General features: G+C 49.4%; 1 protein-coding gene across 2 annotated transcripts in view; it reads left to right on the forward strand.

Annotated features, from left to right (window-relative positions):
* Positions 1-17979, forward strand: part of LOC311630981 (xanthine dehydrogenase/oxidase-like) — a 58658-nt gene that overhangs the window by 5895 nt on the left and 34784 nt on the right. Inside the window, exons 3-13 of one of the 2 annotated variants that reach the window (XM_084900657.1) lie at positions 2-98; positions 1360-1468; positions 4842-4968; positions 5799-5860; positions 9824-9892; positions 10190-10279; positions 11388-11529; positions 13694-13786; positions 14376-14527; positions 15975-16068; positions 17327-17436. In XM_084900657.1, the coding sequence (XP_084756783.1) occupies positions 2-98; positions 1360-1468; positions 4842-4968; positions 5799-5860; positions 9824-9892; positions 10190-10279; positions 11388-11529; positions 13694-13786; positions 14376-14527; positions 15975-16068; positions 17327-17436 (1145 nt within the window). The remainder of the gene's footprint in view (position 1; positions 99-1359; positions 1469-4841; positions 4969-5798; positions 5861-9823; positions 9893-10189; positions 10280-11387; positions 11530-13693; positions 13787-14375; positions 14528-15974; positions 16069-17326; positions 17437-17979) is intronic. The other variant, XM_084900658.1, reaches the window with a different exon arrangement.

A 17979-nucleotide genomic window follows, 5' to 3' on the forward strand; every position in this document is an offset into this window, starting at 1 on the left:
GTGGGGCTGAGCGGGACCAAGCTGGGCTGTGGAGAAGGGCGCTGTGGAGCTTGCACCGTGATGATTTCCAAGTATGATCGTCTTCAGAACAAGATTGTGTATCCTTTTCCTGCTGGCTGATTGCCCATGTGAGGACTATGAAGTAGCAGTCAGCTTGTGAGTGAGCAAGTGAGTGTATGACTGTGTGTGTGTACGCATGTACGCAGACACATGTGACCTTTCTAAAATCCAATCACATTTCAGAATCCATGAAATCCTTCAATAGGTCTCCATCACCCCCAGGAGAAAGTCCAATTTCTTTTTTTTATCACATGAAACCCTTTACAATACACCCCACCTTTCCTCTCCAGTATTCGGTCTCTCCATGGGCCCAGCACTCCATTCATCAGTGCATCCTAGTCCCTCCTGCAGGGACAATTGTGAACAACTAACATTCCATTCCCACTAGTTTCTTAGTCTTTGCGTAAGCTGTTTTCCAAGTCTGTTTGAATATCCTTTCTTCCAGGACTTCTGTACATGGCTCCTTCTGGGAGGCACTGCTGTCTTGAGGACTCAGAAAAATACCATCTCCTCCAGGAAGGCTTTCTTGAGCTCCTAAACTGTGTTAGGTGCTCTTTGTCTGAGCTAGTCCCATAGTGCCCTGTGCACAGCCCTCCTGAGCACTGATAATAAGTTATTTAAATTTCACCTTCACACTGGCTTGTATTTCTCTGGTTGACTGCAAAGGATTAAAGAACAGAGATTTCATCTTATTCACCTTTACTTCTCAGCCCTCAGTAGAGTGCCTAGTACATGGCTGGCGATCAGTAACAGATCAAGTGAATGAAAGATGGATAAAGGAATGGATGTAAGCAAGCTCTAAGGGTTGGAATCTCATGTCTCCTGAGAAATGGGGGAGGTAGAGGTGGGTAAAAACAGGAAAGCAAAAGTGCCTGGAGGTAGTAAAATTGAAGAGGCGAAGGAAGGGCCCTGCAGAGAGAGGAGCACATGTTGGGCCTGGCACCTGCCAGAAAACTTCCCCCTAACTCAGCCTCCAGGGTCGGGCTGAGTCAGAGGCATCTGAAAGTGACCCTGGCTCCCGTGCTCCAGCTGGGAGGCATAGTGTGTGCCCTGCTGCCTGACCTCCAATGCAGGAGGGTTCAGGCCTCAGAGTGGAGTGTGTGTGTGTGTGTATGAATGTCCTTTGTTCCTCGGTCAGAGTCTTGGGTGGAGAGTCAAGAACACCTGTAGGAGAGAAAAGGACATAATGCAGAGTGGTAAGAAATGACACAGCATCACAGTCTCCCCGGCCCTGCACTCAGTCAGGTCCATCCTGATGGCCTGAATGGACAATGAAATGACCTTAATCTGGGGTTGCAGCCACTTTTCTGCCAATGCCTGCCTGGCCCCCATCTGCAACTTGCACCATGTTGCCGTGACGACTGTGGAAGGGATAGGAAGCACCAAGACCAGGCTGCATCCCGTGCAGGTAACCAGAGCAATGGGAGCTCATGACAAAGCTACAAACTTGCTTGGGGTTGTTGGGCTGTCACCTTTGGGCAAAGGAGGCATTGTGACCAGGCCACTTCCCCATCCCCTTAGGCGTGAGGGGTGGGCTGTGAGACAGGCAAAGGAGGAGGCGCCCGTGCTGCAGCTCTCTCCTGTGGCGGGTGAACATAACATTGCATGACTCCAAGGGGACCAAGAGGTCACCTGGATCTGGTGGCTGGACAGTCCAGCTGCAGGGAGGAGAGGTTGGAGAACTTCCTCACCTTGAGCTTGAATATGCTTGGGAAACCCCCTGCCTTCCCAGATTCAAGATTCCAAATGCTCCCTGTCCTTTGATAAACAGCCCACCTACTCCCTGCCCCCTCGAATGACAATTCCATTGAGTCTCTCACCTGCCACCGCAGATAATACAAATGTGAGCTGCCAGGCCTCCATCTCATTGAATGCAGGTAAACAAGGCCTGAATAAGAGAACAGAGACATTTGAGTGCCTGACTAGGGCTTTCTTCATGATGTTACCAGACCCCCTGAGACTAGGCACCATGTAGTGAAACTGAGAATGAAACTGAGAGTGTTTTTGGGTTAGAGTGGGCAGTAGTCTGGGAGGTTTTGTGGAGAGAAGCAGGATGCTCTCAGGTGTCGTGTAGTGGAGTATGCATGGGAGCAGAGCACTGCGGGAAGAAAAGGCCATTATTTTCAGTGCTTTTTTTTGTGGAAACCGAGGCAGGGAGGTCTTTGCGAGATTACAATCACAGAGGGTGCCAGAGCCACACCCATGTCTTCCTCTTGCCTTGACCATTCGGGGAGACCAGTTGTCCAGAGCATGCCTTCCTTGGGCTCCGACATAAATGTGGGAGCCAGGGCCTCCCGTGGAGCAAGCTGGTTATACTCCTTGGGAGGAGTATCTGGGACCAGCCAGGTGAACCAGGGCGGGGTGGGGATGGTATTGCTTCACCGCTGTGACTTCATTCTTAGCTTAGGCAGGAAAAGGGAAAATTGCTAAACTTGTTCAACCTGAAGGAGATGTGAGAAGGTTCATTAGGGCTTCTTATAATTATCCTTGAGATGAAAGAAAGAATGAACAGCTTAAATACTGAAATTATATATGTGTAATTAGGCTAAAATCCTGCCTTTCCCGTGACGCAAATTCTTCTTCCCATATTCTTATTTTGGCTCCCAGATAAGCTGTAGTGCTAGATTCCACTTTTCCTTGTCTACTCAGTTTCTATGACACTACACTCCCCTCATTCTCCTCCCATCTCCATGCACTGGTCCTCTCTGTTCAGTCCTTGTGGCTGCAACTCCCTAGGGCTCCCACCCATGACCTTCCCTTCTCCATCTTCACACCCTTCCCGTGTGAGTTTAATACCATCTACATGTGAACAGTATGCATATTTATACCTTCAGCTTTGACCTCTCCTCAGAGGTTAGGTTCAGATTTCCAGCTACCTACTTGGCATCACTACATGGTGTCTAGTCTCAAATGTAACAAAAGCCCATCCTTTCCCTTCTCCTTTCCTCCTCAGTCTGTCTCCATCTGAGTCAATGCCAAGAGCTTCAATCCACTGTGCAACACACACATCTAGGCATCACTTTTGGTGCCTTCTCTTTTACGCCACCCCCTACTCCATCCAGAAGTAGTGTCTATCTCCCAATCCTACAGTGACACCTCCTTTTTCTCTCAGTTTCCCTATTACTGCTTGGTCTGAGCCACCATCCTCTCTTGCCCGATCATCTCTTTCTAGTGTTGCCTCCTAGCACCCATTCCTCACCCAACAGCCAGAAGAGTCTTTAAAAACATAAATTAGATCTTATCCCAATATGGCTTTCCATCACACCCAATATGACTTTCTGTCACATTAGACCCAGAATAAAAATCTGGGTCCTGACCCTGGCTTATGAGGAACTGCATGATCTCTACCAGAATTTCTCTTGTCCCTGCGGGTTCTATCCACACTGACCCTTAGTCACTCTAGCACACCAGGTTATGAACGTGCTGTTCCTCTGCCTGGAATACACTCTTCCCTGATCCAAATTGTTATTAAATTCACCTTAAAAGTCACCTTTTCAAAGCCACCACTTCTGACCACTTCGAGAAGCCATAGTCACTCAGGGCTTCTTGAACTAATTTTTGTTATCTTGAAGTAAATTTGACATAGCACCGATCTCCTGGATTTTCTTTTTTGTGTGTGTCAATATTTTTCTGACTAGGACTTGAGCTTCATGTGACCAGAGATCTTATCTCTCTTCCTCACTGTCTGGTCACCTACCATGCCTGGCACATGATAGTTACTCAGTAATTATTTAAAAAATGAATGAATATATATGTTAGTCACTGGGGATACAATATTCTAATAATTTTACTTAATGTAAGTGCCAAGAGATACTCTTAATAGACATAGTAATAATAATAATAATAATAATAATAATAATGTGGAAAATCTTTTTATAATGAAAAATCTTTCAGGTTTGAATGAAAATTTTGTGATACTTATTGCATATCACATGTACTATTTATTTTTTTAAAATACATTTTATTTATTTATTTATTTATTTTATTTATTTGTTTATTTATTTATTTATTTATTTATTTCAGAGAGGAAGGGAGAGGGATAGAGAGTTAGAAACATAGATGAGAGAGAAACATTTATCGGCCTCCTGCAAACCCCTACTGGAAATGTGCCCGCAACCGAAGTATATGCCCTTGACCATAATCGAACCTGGAACCCCTCAGTCTGCAGGTTAATGCTCTATCCACTGAGCCAAACCATTAAGCCTCACATGTCCTATATGATCCATTTCTCAACTCTTATGGATGTGGAGGGTTACCACTAGACAGTAGTATTCTAGTTTGGAATAAGATGTATTCAGTTGGCTCTGTACAAAGGCTGGTTGAGATGGATTATGGGGCAGTGTAGGTAATAGAAGGTAACACAGCTCTTCCGTTTACTGTGTGTGTCTCTGGGTAAATCTCTTAATCTCCGGACCGGCTTCCTCCTCTGCTCAGGAAAGGGAACAGTGGGAGAGAAGATGCTTTTGGTTCTAATAGGCACTCTCCTACTAATAATGAACACTGCTTGAATTCCCACTGTATGCCAGGTATAGTGGTAAGAGTTTTTGTGAATTATCTCACTGAATCCTCAGGTAAGTACCAGGACGAAGGACCTGTGGCTCAGAGAGGCTCGGTGATGTGCCCAAGGCCACAGTTGGCAAGTGGCGGCACTGGGATTTGACTCTGTTCAGCATCTGCTGCCCATACTGACTGGTCGATGTGGCCTGGCTTCAGTTGAGTCACGTAGCAAGTCTGAGAGGGGTTCTGCCAACACAGATGTCCATGTCATCTGTCCCTTTTAGGAGAGAATTTCCAAAAGCCACGGTTCCCAGTGCGGGTTCTGCACCCCCGGCTTCGTCATGAGCATGTACACGCTGCTCCGGAACCAGCCTAAGCCCTCCATGGAGGAGATCGAGAATGCCTTCCAAGGTATGGCCCCAAGCACAGCCTAGGAGATAGGGTGGCAGATGAGGCTCAGAGGGAGTCAGTGCGGGACCCAAGTGGAAGCCGGGGATTGGCCAGAAGTCCAAGGCACTGCCTTAGGAGAAGAAGCTCAGCCTACCCACACTTGTTGGCTAAGATCTGCTGGAGGGCTGACCACTCTTAGTTTGAGGGACACACAGGTGGGTTGAAGACAGCTTGCCTTGGTGTTCGTCTTCCCAAGATGCCTTCCTGCCCTCCCTCTGCACTGGGAGACCATTTGGAAACTCCACAGGGCCTAGTGATATCACTTCCTTCCATCTCAGCTTCCACCAGGACAGGACTCTGCAGGGCAAAGGCCCATCTGAGAAGGCAGCCAGGATCCTGAGCTCCGGCAGGGATGGCTTCCCACATTCCCTCAGTGCAGGGGCCTAGGAGCCTGGGCCAGATGTCTGTTTATCTGAACTGAATAGAGAAGACTCCCTGTCCATTCGCCATTTCAATCCATCATCTATTCAACCAGTTATATGGAGTCCTATCATGAGCCAGGAATACCACAAGGAACAAGGGACATGGGGGTAAAAGACACCATCCTTCCTCCAGGGAGTTTGTATTCTGAGGGAGAGAGAGTTTTACTCATAACACTAGGAATAGGCACCATGGAAGCACCTAGGGCATTCCAGGAAGTCTTCCTGGAAGAAGTGGTAGATGTTTTGAAGTCAGCAGCACAAGGGAGAAGGGGGGTCATTGTAGGAAGGTGTCTGATCCTTGGGCTCAGCCAGAGCCCCTCACCTGCCCTGGAGCCTGCACTGACATCGCCCCTGTTCCTTGTCCCACAGGAAACCTGTGCCGCTGCACAGGCTACAGACCCATCCTCCAGGGCTTCTGCACCTTTACCAAGGTAAGTGGGCGCCCCAGGACATCAGTGGCCCTGCTCCTAAAGCAGCCACACCCTGCAATCACAGTTGGGAGGGATGCCAAGGGCCTCTGCATGACAGAGAAGAGAGAGAAGATGGCCAGGTGGCAGGTCCCCCCACTGTGGCTACCTGGCATGAGCAGACTCTGCCATTCTTATTTAGAAAGGGGTTCTCATCAATAGCACTGGGACTTTTTCTCCAGGAAGAGACCTGGTGCCCCAGAGTTAATTCCCTCCAGGGCATTTAGCCTTGGCAGCCTTCCTTGGAGACTGGCCTGCTCAGGCCATGGCACAGGTACTCCTCATCCTTTCCTCAGCACCCAGGCTCCTCATCGTTTCCTCTCCTGGCTGCCTTCTGCAGTTGGTGCTCTGCTGGGCTGATTAAACTGCTGACCAAATCGCCAATTTTCAAAGTCCTGCAGTGTTCCCAGCATGCTGAGTGAGAAGCCACAGTGAAGTGTGTGGGCATCTCTTATACAAACACGGGCACACAGCTGCCACCTGGCTAGGAGGACTCATGGCCAGCCTCTTTTCTTGACTTAATCTCCTCAGATTTTACCTGATTCTCCCACTGGGTCAGGTTGATCCTTACTCCAGGCCAGTACCTCCTCTCAGCGTGATTCCTCTCAGGGTTGCTGGTAGAGTCAGCATTTTGTAAGTGCATTCCTAAAAGGAGTGTTTCCTGCAAATAATTCTCACGGGTGGGGATGAAAATGGGGTTTATAAGGGTGGAAGTTCCTGATGAAGAACTAGGAGGTGTGGATTTAGAGAAAACTGTTTGAAAACTCAAACCTAGAGTCTGCAGATCTAGGTTCAAGTCCCATTTCATCACTTAACTGGGTCATGGCCTTGGGCCAATTTCCTTGTTTCTAAAAATGCGGATTATAATAATACCTGCCTTATCATGAATGTTGAAAGTACTTCTTGCAAAGTCCTCAGAACAAGCCTGGGCGTATCTTAAATATTCAGCAAGTGACAACTCTGAGTCATGATGCCGGTCCATTTCTTCCATGACTTAATGCTTGATCTCTATAAATGGTGCAGGCTTCCCTGAGAACCAGGAATCATTAATCTTGTCCATGAGTGCATTTCATAGGAGGCTGCTCAAAGAGAAACAATTTAACCAGCCTCCTAGTTTCTCAAAAGAGAAGGGATTTTGAGTATAGCTGATAATTACGCTCCTTTCAAGGGTGGGTCCTGACTCTATTATTTGGCAGTGCTTCCCTCTGTCCAGCTGCAGATCAGTGTGGAGCTGAGACAAGCTGAGCAGCCGACATGCCCTGCACAGTGACCTTGGAAGCTCATGTCCATGACTCATTAGAGACTCCCAGCTGTTATTCAGGCCTCTCACTCTTTTAAATAAATATCCACACCTGAGGAATGAGGGCATTTTTTCCATGGATATTTACTGCAAGTGGAAGAGAGGGGGAGGGGGGAGAGAGAGAGAGAGAGAGAGAGAGAGAGAGAGAGAGAGAGAGAGAGAGAGAGAGAGAGAGAAAGAGAGAGAGAAAGAGAGAGAGAAAAGAAACTTTGACATGAGAGAGACATATTGATTAGTTGCCTCTTGCTTGCACCTCGTCCAGTGCTGGGAATTGAACCTGCAACCAAAGTGTGCGCCCTTGACCTGAATTGAACCCATGACCCTTTGGTCCGTGGGTCCCACGCTCTAATCAGTGAGCAAAACAGCTCGGCAGAGCCATTCCCTCCTGATTTGCACACAGTTTATCAAACCTGACCATCTTGTCTTCATGGCCACAGCACACACTAGGAAACGATGAGAGCATCTTCTAGAGGGAGGCAAACTGTTCCCAGTGAGAAATGACAGTGTCCATCCAGCAGCAAGCAAGGAAGGGAAGGAACCATAAAAACAACCCTGAGCTCAGTGTCTCCTGAGAAAAGTTGAAATCCCTGCAGGGGGAAGGCAGTCATATCCAGCCATAGTAGACCTTGAGGGGACTGACACATTATCCATGGCAATTGTTTATGTCATAAACACGTCAATGAATTATCAAGAGCAAAGATTTAAGTAAGAACATGTTGGCATTCAATGCCCTGGGAAAATGTGTGTCTGTGAAATACATCCTTTCCACCAGCACTGGGTGAGTGTGGCTGGTGCCCCTCACTTCACTTGGGACCTGGTGACTCCCTGTATCACTCCTTCTCCAAGAAGAAAGATGAGATAGGGCACTATAGAAACCTTCCCTTCCCTTCCGTTCCTTCCCTTCCTTCCTTCCTTCCTTCCTTCCTTCCTTCCTTCCTTCCTTCCTTCCTTCCTTCCTTCCTTCTAAATAGGAAGGGCAAGGGGAAGGTAGGGGTAGAGAGAAAACCAGAGCAGCTCTGAGGTCTGATGACAGCTGTGAATGCTAGAGGGACCTGTACTTAGGGCAGTGTTTGCAGAGGGTCAAGGAAGAGAGGTTTTCTCTCTCAATGCCAAGTCTGCCAGTGTCCCCCAGTTCTCAAAGGCCACACCCTGGCCCTCTGAGAGTTTTTTGGAGAAAACAGTAGGTTGTGACTCATCCTTTGGGAAATGTCAGGATAGAAAGGTGCCTCCTGTGACCCATGTGCAGAGGGGCTGCCCCCAGTCAGCTCATCCAGTAATTGGTTTCCCTGGAAATGTGCCTGGGCTGTGCCTGGAAGTCCTCCCCACTTGGCCTCTCAGCACAAGTCCATGATTCAGGAGTGTCTCCTGGGGTCCGGAGCTGGGTGTCCTGCTTTCTTTGGGACAGAGCAGTGAGGTGGGAGGCAGCAAGCTGGGCTGTCCTCTGTGCTGTGCAATTGGCATGCCAAGAGGTCCTGGGCAAGTCCTTTCCCCATTGTTAATGGGCCATCAGACCTGTGCACTCCCCCCGGAATAGGCCCACGATGAGGAATAAAGAGCGCTTAGCTTTCTGGAAAAAAGTGTCTAATCAGCCCTGGTGATGCCCAGACACACTTGTTGGACACAGCTCCGGACACAGCAAACAGAGTTGGACATTCTTGTTGGGAGCCCCACAAAGACTCCAACATGGGAGGTGCCCAGCCAAGACCTTGTTTGTTCTAAAAGAAGGGAATTTCTGTCTCAGAGGCTTCCTAAGGGAGCAGCATTGAAGAGGGAAATGGGCATAAAGAAATCCTATATAATAAAGAGGTAATATGCAAACTGACTATCATTTCAACACATAAGATGGCCCCCACGTGGTTAAAGATGGCTGCCCCAATGTGGACACAAGATGACCGCCACAAGATGGCCATCAGGGGAGGGCAGTTGGGAGGGACCAGGCCTGCAAGGGAGGACAGTTGGGGGCAATCAGTCCAGCAGGGCAGGGCAGTTGGGGTTGGCCAGGCCTGCGGGGGGGGGGGGGGATAGTTAGGTGCCACCAGGCCTGCAGGGAAGTGCAGTTAGGGGTGACCAGGCCGGCAGGGGAGGGCAGTTAGGGGCTATCAGGCCAGTTGGGTAGGGCAGGTAGGGACAATAGGGCCAGCAGGGGAGCAGTTAGGCATCAATCAGGCTGGCAGGCAGAAGCAGTTAGGGGCAATCAGGCAGGCAGGCAAACAGGCAGGCAGAAGCAATTGGGAGCCAGCAGTCGTGGATTTTGAAAGGGATCCCAGATTGGAGAGGGTGCAGGCTGGGCTGAGGGACACAGGGCCTCTAGTGTTTTGATAAAACCGGAGGACTTATCTTTATGGAGAAATGCTCTTAACATTAAGTTTCCCTGCTGTTTCTAGGAGAGATTTTATTTGTTTATTCACAAGTTATTTAATCAACATTAACCAAGCAAGAGGAAGTAGGCAAAGCAGAGGTCTCACCTCTATGCAAAGGCAAATGGATGGGACAGGCTATTTACTAATACCATGGATGCTGGAGTAGGTATCAGAGCTGGATTTCCCTGGAAATTAATAGTGTACGTTCTTCAGCTTCTGTGAAACTCTTTGCAAATATTTGTGTGTGAATGTTGGTCATCTCTATAGGATGGTGGGTGCTGTGCAGGGAATGCGGACAACCAAAACTGCTGCATGAACCAGAAGAAAGACCACACAGTAAGTGGGTCCTTCTCTCCCTGGAAATCTGGGTGCCAATCGCACTTCAAAGGAGCCTGTGGTCTTGCCCCACACTCTTGGCAAGGGTGGCTGGAAGAGGAAACAGTTACCTAAGCCTAAACTGAGAGGGTGGTGACTATGCACTTTGCTTTGGGTCCTCTGGCAAGACCTTCTGGTTCCTGCATCCAGGAGCTGCCTGGGGGTTGTGAGCGAGCTTGCTTGGACCTAGGTCTGCATTGGTGCTATGGGGCATTTCAATGGGGATATACTGTACCACACCTCTGTTCCCTTTCCCAGCAGATCACCCCCTCTCCATGTTTATTCAACCCCGAGGACTTCATGCCCTTGGATCCTACCCAGGAGCCCATCTTCCCACCCGAGTTGCTGGTAGGTGATGCCCCAAGGGAAGGCCCATCGAGGCTCTCTGCCAAAAGCCCCTGGAGACCTGCTTTATTTCATACCCCCTGGGAACGTTGTCTTCTCCTTGTCCTTTAGGTCTCAGCCTGAATTTGCCTTCCTTTCTCTGACACCCAGGGGACAAGTCCCTCTTTCATGTGCTCCCACAGGGACCCACATTTCTCTCCTTTTCACACGTGTCACTCTGAGGACAGGAAGTGGATTTCTCTGGAGCCCTGTGTATCTGACGTGCTACAGAAGTATCTGCTGGCCTCCTGGCTAAATCTAATGCCCAAACCCCCCAAGCAAATAGTCCATTTAATAAACAAACAAACAAACAAGCAAGCAAAGCTGTATTCAAAGGATAAACCCAAGGCCTGTACCTCTGCTTTAAGGACACCTCTCACACCCCCTTTCTTCTCTTGGTGATTTAGTTCCTTCGCTCCAACATACGTGGTGAGGAAAGAGTCAAGCCACCCTCAGAGCTCCTCATGTGCAGATTTCCCAGGGGCTGTTGACACATGAGGACTCCCTGAGTTCAAGGGCCAGAGAGAAGGGCTGTGCAGCAGGCTGCCAGCATATCCTCCTCTAGATTGTGCAACCATGAGACCATCAGTGTGATTTTGGGGTTTCCTTCCCAGGACCACCCCTCCCCCATGTATTGGGACCAGCTCTGCATTGCATTCCCTTTGACCACCCTTCCTTTGCTACCCTGGCTCCACCCACACGTTGTCCACTGCTCCTCCTGGAGACAGTGGGGACAGTCTAGGTTGCCTTGTGGCTAGTGACCTTTGGCAGGTCACATGACTTCCTTAGGTTTTTCCCTCCCCTGTACAAGAGGCGGCTCATAATGCCTCCTTCACTGAGTCTTCTGATGGCTCAATGAGCTAATGTATATAAGAGTTGTAAGCTAGTTCACGCCTCCATCCATGTAGTTTTTCACCCTTGTCTTTGACAAGTATTTTCATTCTGAAGTCAGTAATAAATAAGTCCACAGAAGAGTTGATCCCACTGTAACCCCAGAGCGAGGGCCATGGGAACAGCGGTGGGAATTGAGTGGGGAAAAGGAGATGGCTCATTGGAAAACGGTATTTTCCAGAGGCTGAAAGACGAACCTCAGAAGCAGTTGCGTTTTGAAGGGGAGCGTGTGACCTGGATCCAGGTCCCCACCCTGAAGGAGCTACTTGACTTCAAGGCGCAGCACCCCGACGCCAAGCTGGTGGTGGGGAACACGCAGATCGGTAAGGGCCTGGGGTGGCCCAGGGCCTGCCAAGGGTCCGGGATCCACTGAGGAAACCTGGGCTCTTGAACTTATATAAAACTCCTGGCTTTGGAGACCTGTTTTCACCCCATTGTTGGCTGTGGGTCCTCAGAAAAATGTCTCCTCCCTTGCTCTCATTTTCCCGTTCCATGTGTGGGGTTAATAATGCCTCCTTCAAGAGTTGTCCTGAGTATTAACTGAGATCCTTGTTGACTGTTTTCTACAGACACTTATAAAGTGCCAGCTGTGTGCCAGGGACCCTGGGAGGGACTGGGTGTCAGGATGAACTGGACACAGTTCCTTCCCTTGCATGTCTCAAGGTCGGAGGCAGGAGGGAGCCATGTAGGTAAACTGTCCAGGCTGGTGCCTGATGGATGCCAGGGGTTCTGGATATGTCACTCTCCTCTCCACCCTTTTCTGGGGGTGTTGTGGTAAGGCAAAGGAGAGAAGATGTCTAAGGGTGTTCGCTTATGTTGCCCATGACCATGACTACCTGTCCTGGTAGTGCCTCCACCAGGCACTTGAGGCCCACAATATGCCAGCAGGTCAGGGAGACTCGAGCTGTGCAGCTCTCCTGGTGCGTGAAGGGCCTGGAGCAGAGGTGCCCAAAGCCGTGCTCATCTCTATCCATTCCTAAGCCTGGCTTGGCCCATCTCTACTTTGCTGGTTCCCAGGCCCAGAGAGGACAGAAGGAGAAGATGGTGGCACAGCTGAGGTCTGCTACAGAGGACCTCTGGTTTTGGGGAAACCTGACATACTTTTAAGCAGCCAAATCCAGCCTGTGGGAGATTCATGGGTATGGTTCTGGAAGGATTCTGGGTTCTGTGGCCACAGAGAAGAGAGCTTGGCTCGGTTCTGTGCTGATGGAGCACAGAGCTGGCCATGCCCTGTGAGCATGTGTGTGATACAGAGTCCCCAGCCAGTTTTGTGACACCTGGATTGCAGGGTGGCCCGGAAGATCTGCCTCAGGTGATGCGATCCTCTGGCCCCTATAGCCAGGTTCCCAGGTAGCATGAGTTAAGATGGAGAATGACTGAATGGAAGAATCTTCAAGATCATTTGACATCTGACAGATTCCTTGCCATGAGCCATAACCATCCTGAGCCAAGTCGGATTCTTAGAGAAAGGAATTCCCCCAAATTTTATAAGCTTCCAGTTAGAAATAATTTAAAAAAATATATATATTTATTGATTTCAGAGAGGAAAGGAGAGGGAGAGAGAAACAGAAACATCAATGATGAGAGAAAATCATCATTCTCCTGCATGCCCCCCACTGAGGACCGAGCCCACAACCCAGGCATGTGTCTTGGCTGGAATCAAACCTGGAACCCTTCAGTCCACAGGCTGACGCTGTATCCACTGAGCCAAACTGGCTAGGGCTGGAAATAATTTTTTAAGATCACTACATGGGCTCCACCTCCTCCTTCCTTATACAGACCCTACAGAGTAACCACCTACAGCAGGGGCAGGTGTTGGGGAAACTGAGTGTACAGAGAAACTTAAGACTTTCTTTCTCCATCTGCATCCTTTGTCCTGGGAGCTGGTATTCAGACAGGCCAGACTCTCCACAGCCTGGGCTGCCTTCAGAAATCCCAAAGGGCATGTGAGAGGGAGGATATGGGACGATGCACAGTCATTTCCTTTTCACCTTTTCCCTCTATTGCCCCAGTCCCCTGCGCACCCTGCCTCCCCCGGATCGAGCCTGGGAGAGGTGCTGTGTAACTGAGTCTGAGGAATGGGGCCAGTTTGTCCATAGAGTTTCCACCTTGATTAGCCGATTTGAAGTTTTTCTCTCAGTCAACTTTACTTTTTCTCTGCATGTTAAACTTTCGTGTCATTATTAGTTATATTATATCTCATAATAGCTCAAGTACTGAAATCTGCCCATGCCTAGCTGTGTAACTTGGGCAAGAAACTTAGCCTCCCTGTGCCTCCCATTCTTGTTCTATAAACAGAGAAAATCAGAGCATCCTCCAGGCCTGCTGTGAGGATTAAATGAGATAAAATACGTAGTGCTTAGGAGAGTTACTGACATACTTTAATGTCCCGTGTTTTCTAACATTGCTCCTAAACACACACACACACACACACACACACACACACACACACACACCTCTAACTTCAGGCTTTCTGTTTCCTTCGAGGCATTGAGATGAAGTTTAAGAACAAGCTGTTTCCTTTGATCATCAGCCCAGCCTGGATCCCTGAGCTGAATTTTGTGGAGCGCGGCCCGGAGGGTAAGGGAGGTTCACCCGGGCCCCCAGAGGGGCTGGGATGCTCGGATGAGTCCCATTGGGGGATGGAGTTTCTAGGACAACCTCCCCTTTGGGTCTGGTTGCCACCTGCTTATTCTGAAGCCAAGCTACACAGGGGAAGGGACAACCTTCACCACCTTTCTCCATCATGGTAGGCATCAGTGGGCGAGGGCTGTGAGATCTCCAATAGTATTCTCAATCCTGGCTACACCTTAGAATCACTCACGGGGTCAGGGGCCCGGGGTGGGCAGCTGTGCTTGGGTCCTTTAGAAAAAATATATTCCAGGACTTTGCCAACAGAAACCTGATTTTATTGAGTGGAGAACCACTGGCTTAGTGAAAGAGCACTCTGGTTGTAGGACAAGAGGCCTGGGGTTGAGTCTGGGATCTTTCAATAGCTGTGTGGTGTTGGGTGAGTCCCTTAACCTCTCTAGGCAAACTTTTCTTCATCGGGTTAAGGATAAGAGTCCTGGTGCAGCCTCACTAGGTTGCTGCGGATCTTGAGACTCTGTGTCTGAAGGTGTTTTCTGCGCTGGGCAGTGGGTCACTTATCCTGAGCACGTGCTCCCAGGTATCTCCTTTGGAGCCGCTTGCCCTCTGGACTCTGTGGAAAAGACCCTGAAAGATGCTGTTGCCGAGCTTCCTGCCCACAAGACAGAGGTGTTCAGAGGCGTCCTGGAGCAGATTCGCTGGTTGGCTGGGAAGCAGGTCAAGTCTGTGGCGGTGAGTCCATGCACAGGGGCCTCGAGGCCCAGGGGACAGGGTGTTTCATCACACCAGGAGCCTCACACTTGAATGGGTAGAACTGCCTGAGTGTTTCTGAAAGATGCAGATTCCTGGGCCCATCCTCCGAGATGCTGGCCTGGAAGGGCTGGGTGGAGCCTGCAGGTGCTGCTGATGCAGGTGGTCTGTGGGCCATTCCAGGTGACACTCGGACTCAGTCTTCTCCATGAGGTTGGAGAGATGGGGCCTCCTGCTCACCTCCTTCCCCTTTCTGATTGGCCCAGGCTTTCAGAAGGTGGACAAGAGATGAGTTAGAGAACAGACAAATCAGGGAGGGACACAGCCTTTCGCCCTGGGGTTAGAACCAGAGGTAGAACTACTGAGAGGAGGGAGGGCTCCACCTGCTGGCTGTCACAGTCAACCTTCGGATTAAACCCCAGACATTCCCACACAGTGCCATTTGAGGCTCATGATTTTTGATGGTGTTGGGAGGAAAGCTCTTCCTTCCATTCTATTTTTTTTTTAATGTTTTTTAAAATTAAAAAAAAAGCAGCCGAAACCGGTTTGGCTCAGTGGTAGAGCATCGGTCTGCGGACTGAAAGATCCCAGGTTCGATTCTGGTCAAGGGCATATACATTGTTTGCGGGCACATCCCCGGTAGGGGGTGTGCAAGAGGCAGCTGGTCGATGGTTCTCTCTCATCGATGTTTCTAGCTCTCTATCCTTCTCTCCTCCTCTCTGTAAAAAATCAATAAAATATATATTTAAAAAAAATAAAATAAAAAATAATTTTTAAAAAAGCAAAATAATCCACTCCATTCTCTACACCTTACCCCAAGACCCAACCACTTCTGGGTGAAGATGAGGAGATATAAACAAGCAATCTCTACCGAGGCCCCAGCTCAGCGGGCATCTACTCCCAGGGAGAACTTATTTTCTTCCTGCAGCCGGTTTCCCCCTCATTTCCCATAGTGAGCACCCTGGGTCTGGTTCTCCCAACATTCTTTGCCAAGTTGCCAGGAAGCTCAGATCCAATTAGAACAAATCTTTCATCCTCAAATCTTCCTCCTCTTTGTCCTTGAACTTTATCTACTATTTCTGCTGTATTTTGGCTTCTGTGATAAGCCACCTTAGCCCTTTCAGAAAAAGGTTGGGTGACATTAAGCACTTGAGTTTCAACGGGTCCACTCGGGCTAACTGAGGGAGGTACACTGACTGCTACATTTCAGAGCTGGGCCCCAATGCCAGGCGGTCAGATCTCATGTTTCCACGATGTTTGATGTTCTGACTGCAGAGCTCTCACTGAACCTGGCTGTGTCTCCAGGGGCTGGAGGTTGGGCCTCCCTCCACAGATGACACATGTCATCCTCCTGCCCTGCATTTGAGAGCCAGCTGGGTGAGCACGGGTTTCGGACTGGGTTCTCACGCACACTCTCTGCTTGTCCTAGTCCATCGGAGGGAACATCATTAATGCCAGCCCCATCTCCGACCTCAACCCAGTGTTCATGGCCAGCAGGGCCAAGATGACCATCGTGTCCAGAGGTGAGCTGCCTCATGCAGAGGGTCCTGGGGGAGAAAAGTCTCACAAGATGGGTTACTCCTGGAGTGACAGAGTCCAAGGACCTATGACCCCACTTTCCTACGGTTTAGATTCCTGGAAGCTACAAGGGATCACTCATGCTGGGGGCCAGGAGAGCTGGGCCACTTCTTTATTAAGAATTCACAACAGGCTCTGTCCAGATGCCTTACCTACTGAGATGCTGGAGCCAGAATGCACCAGCTCACCAAAGTGGATTGCTGGGTGGTCAGTGTTTGTGAAACATGGCCGTTATGAAAAATTAAGGTATATAAGCATGCAAGTTATATAAGACAGATTACATTAATGACATAGGGAATGAACACTCAAAATTCACCACTTGCTAGTTATTTTACTTCATTTTACTATTGTCTGTGCTGTTGAGGCTCCTTCCATCTACCTGTCTGCAGTGGAGATGCTATGTAGTGGTGCTAATATGCATCCTTCCTTGTCAGAGGGGCCCCAGCACCTCCCCTGGGTTGATGACTTGCCAGGAGGACTCATAGGCTCAGTGTATAGTCATGCTCATGGCTAAGACTCACTACAGAAGGAGGAATGAGTAAAATCAGCACAGGGAAAGGCACACAGAGCAAAGTCCAGTGGAAATCTGACATAGCTGCCAGGGCCTGCCAGCGGATCACACAGGAGGCGCTTGACTCCCCCCACAGCAAGCTCCCCATTAGAAGTGCAGGCCACCAGGGAACTCGTTAGGGGCTCAGCACCAAGAGGTCTAACTGGGGGCTGGCCACACAGGTCTGCCTGGTATATAACAAAGTCTAGAGGTGTTCCGCATAAACAATGTTGTTTTTACAATCTGTGAGCCATTCTTATCAGGGAATGCTAGGAACCCTCTGGAGACCCACGTACCCAGAGGACACCAGTGGCTCACCTTGTAAACAGGCTTTGCAGAGGGCCTGCTGACTCAACTCTGCCACGCTTTTTCTAGCTCCACATCAGTAAAGTCATTCTGGTAGCTTGAAATGAGCTCTGGGGGGAGTTTTTATACCATAGACAGTAGCAAACCAAGGCTATACCCCAAGTAGCTGATGGTTAACCATTCACCAGCACACCATTGCTGAAGGATTTCAGATGGAGGGCCTTGACCCCAGGTGAGCCATCCACTCCCTTTGACTCTGGGCATCAGAGACCCGGATGCAGAAGCCCACTGGCCGGGTTGTCCTGGGCCTTCTCACATCAGTCCATCTTTATCTTGCCTCTGTACAGACACCAGGAGAACGGTTCCGATGGACCACACCTTCTTCCCTGCTTACAAAAAGACACTGCTAAGTCCAGAAGAGATACTGCTTTCCATTGAGATCCCCTACAGCAAGAAGGTAAGATTCTGGGCCCGAATCACCCCTACACCCACCAGGCTCTGGACAAGGAGAGCAGAGTTGGCCTCAGGATCAACCTTAGCATCTCTCAACTGTAACACTGATGCTCTTGTCTCTGAACTTTGCCTTTGACCAGCCGTATTCCTCTCTGGACAATGAGAAGTTTTAGGGTAGGGAGCATACCTCTTGGACAGAAGCTAGATGTGTGATCCTAAGTGAGTCAGTTTACCTTTCTGAGCCCCAGTTTTCCCACCTGTGCAGTGGACATGATGTTACCTACTGGGAAGGCGATTGTGAGGACTGAAAAATAATTCTGTAGGTTCCTGGTGGAGCTGGTAAGTAGCAACACAGTTTCAAGGGCACAACCTGCTGGCGAGTATTCCTCCCCAGGTCAGAGGAGACTCGATTTGGTCAGGTGAAGTGTGGGGCTGGTTTGCTAAGGGAAGCAGCTGCCTGTCAGTCAGACCTTCACATGCCAACCTTGGGCCTGACAAGGGTTTGCTCACTGACCTTGCTCTGGGTAGATGATGGTTCCAGCTTGTT

Source organism: Pipistrellus hanaki (genome assembly GCF_964339955.1).
Source record: "Pipistrellus hanaki genome assembly, chromosome: 12".
Taxonomy (NCBI): Eukaryota; Metazoa; Chordata; class Mammalia; order Chiroptera; family Vespertilionidae; genus Pipistrellus; species Pipistrellus hanaki.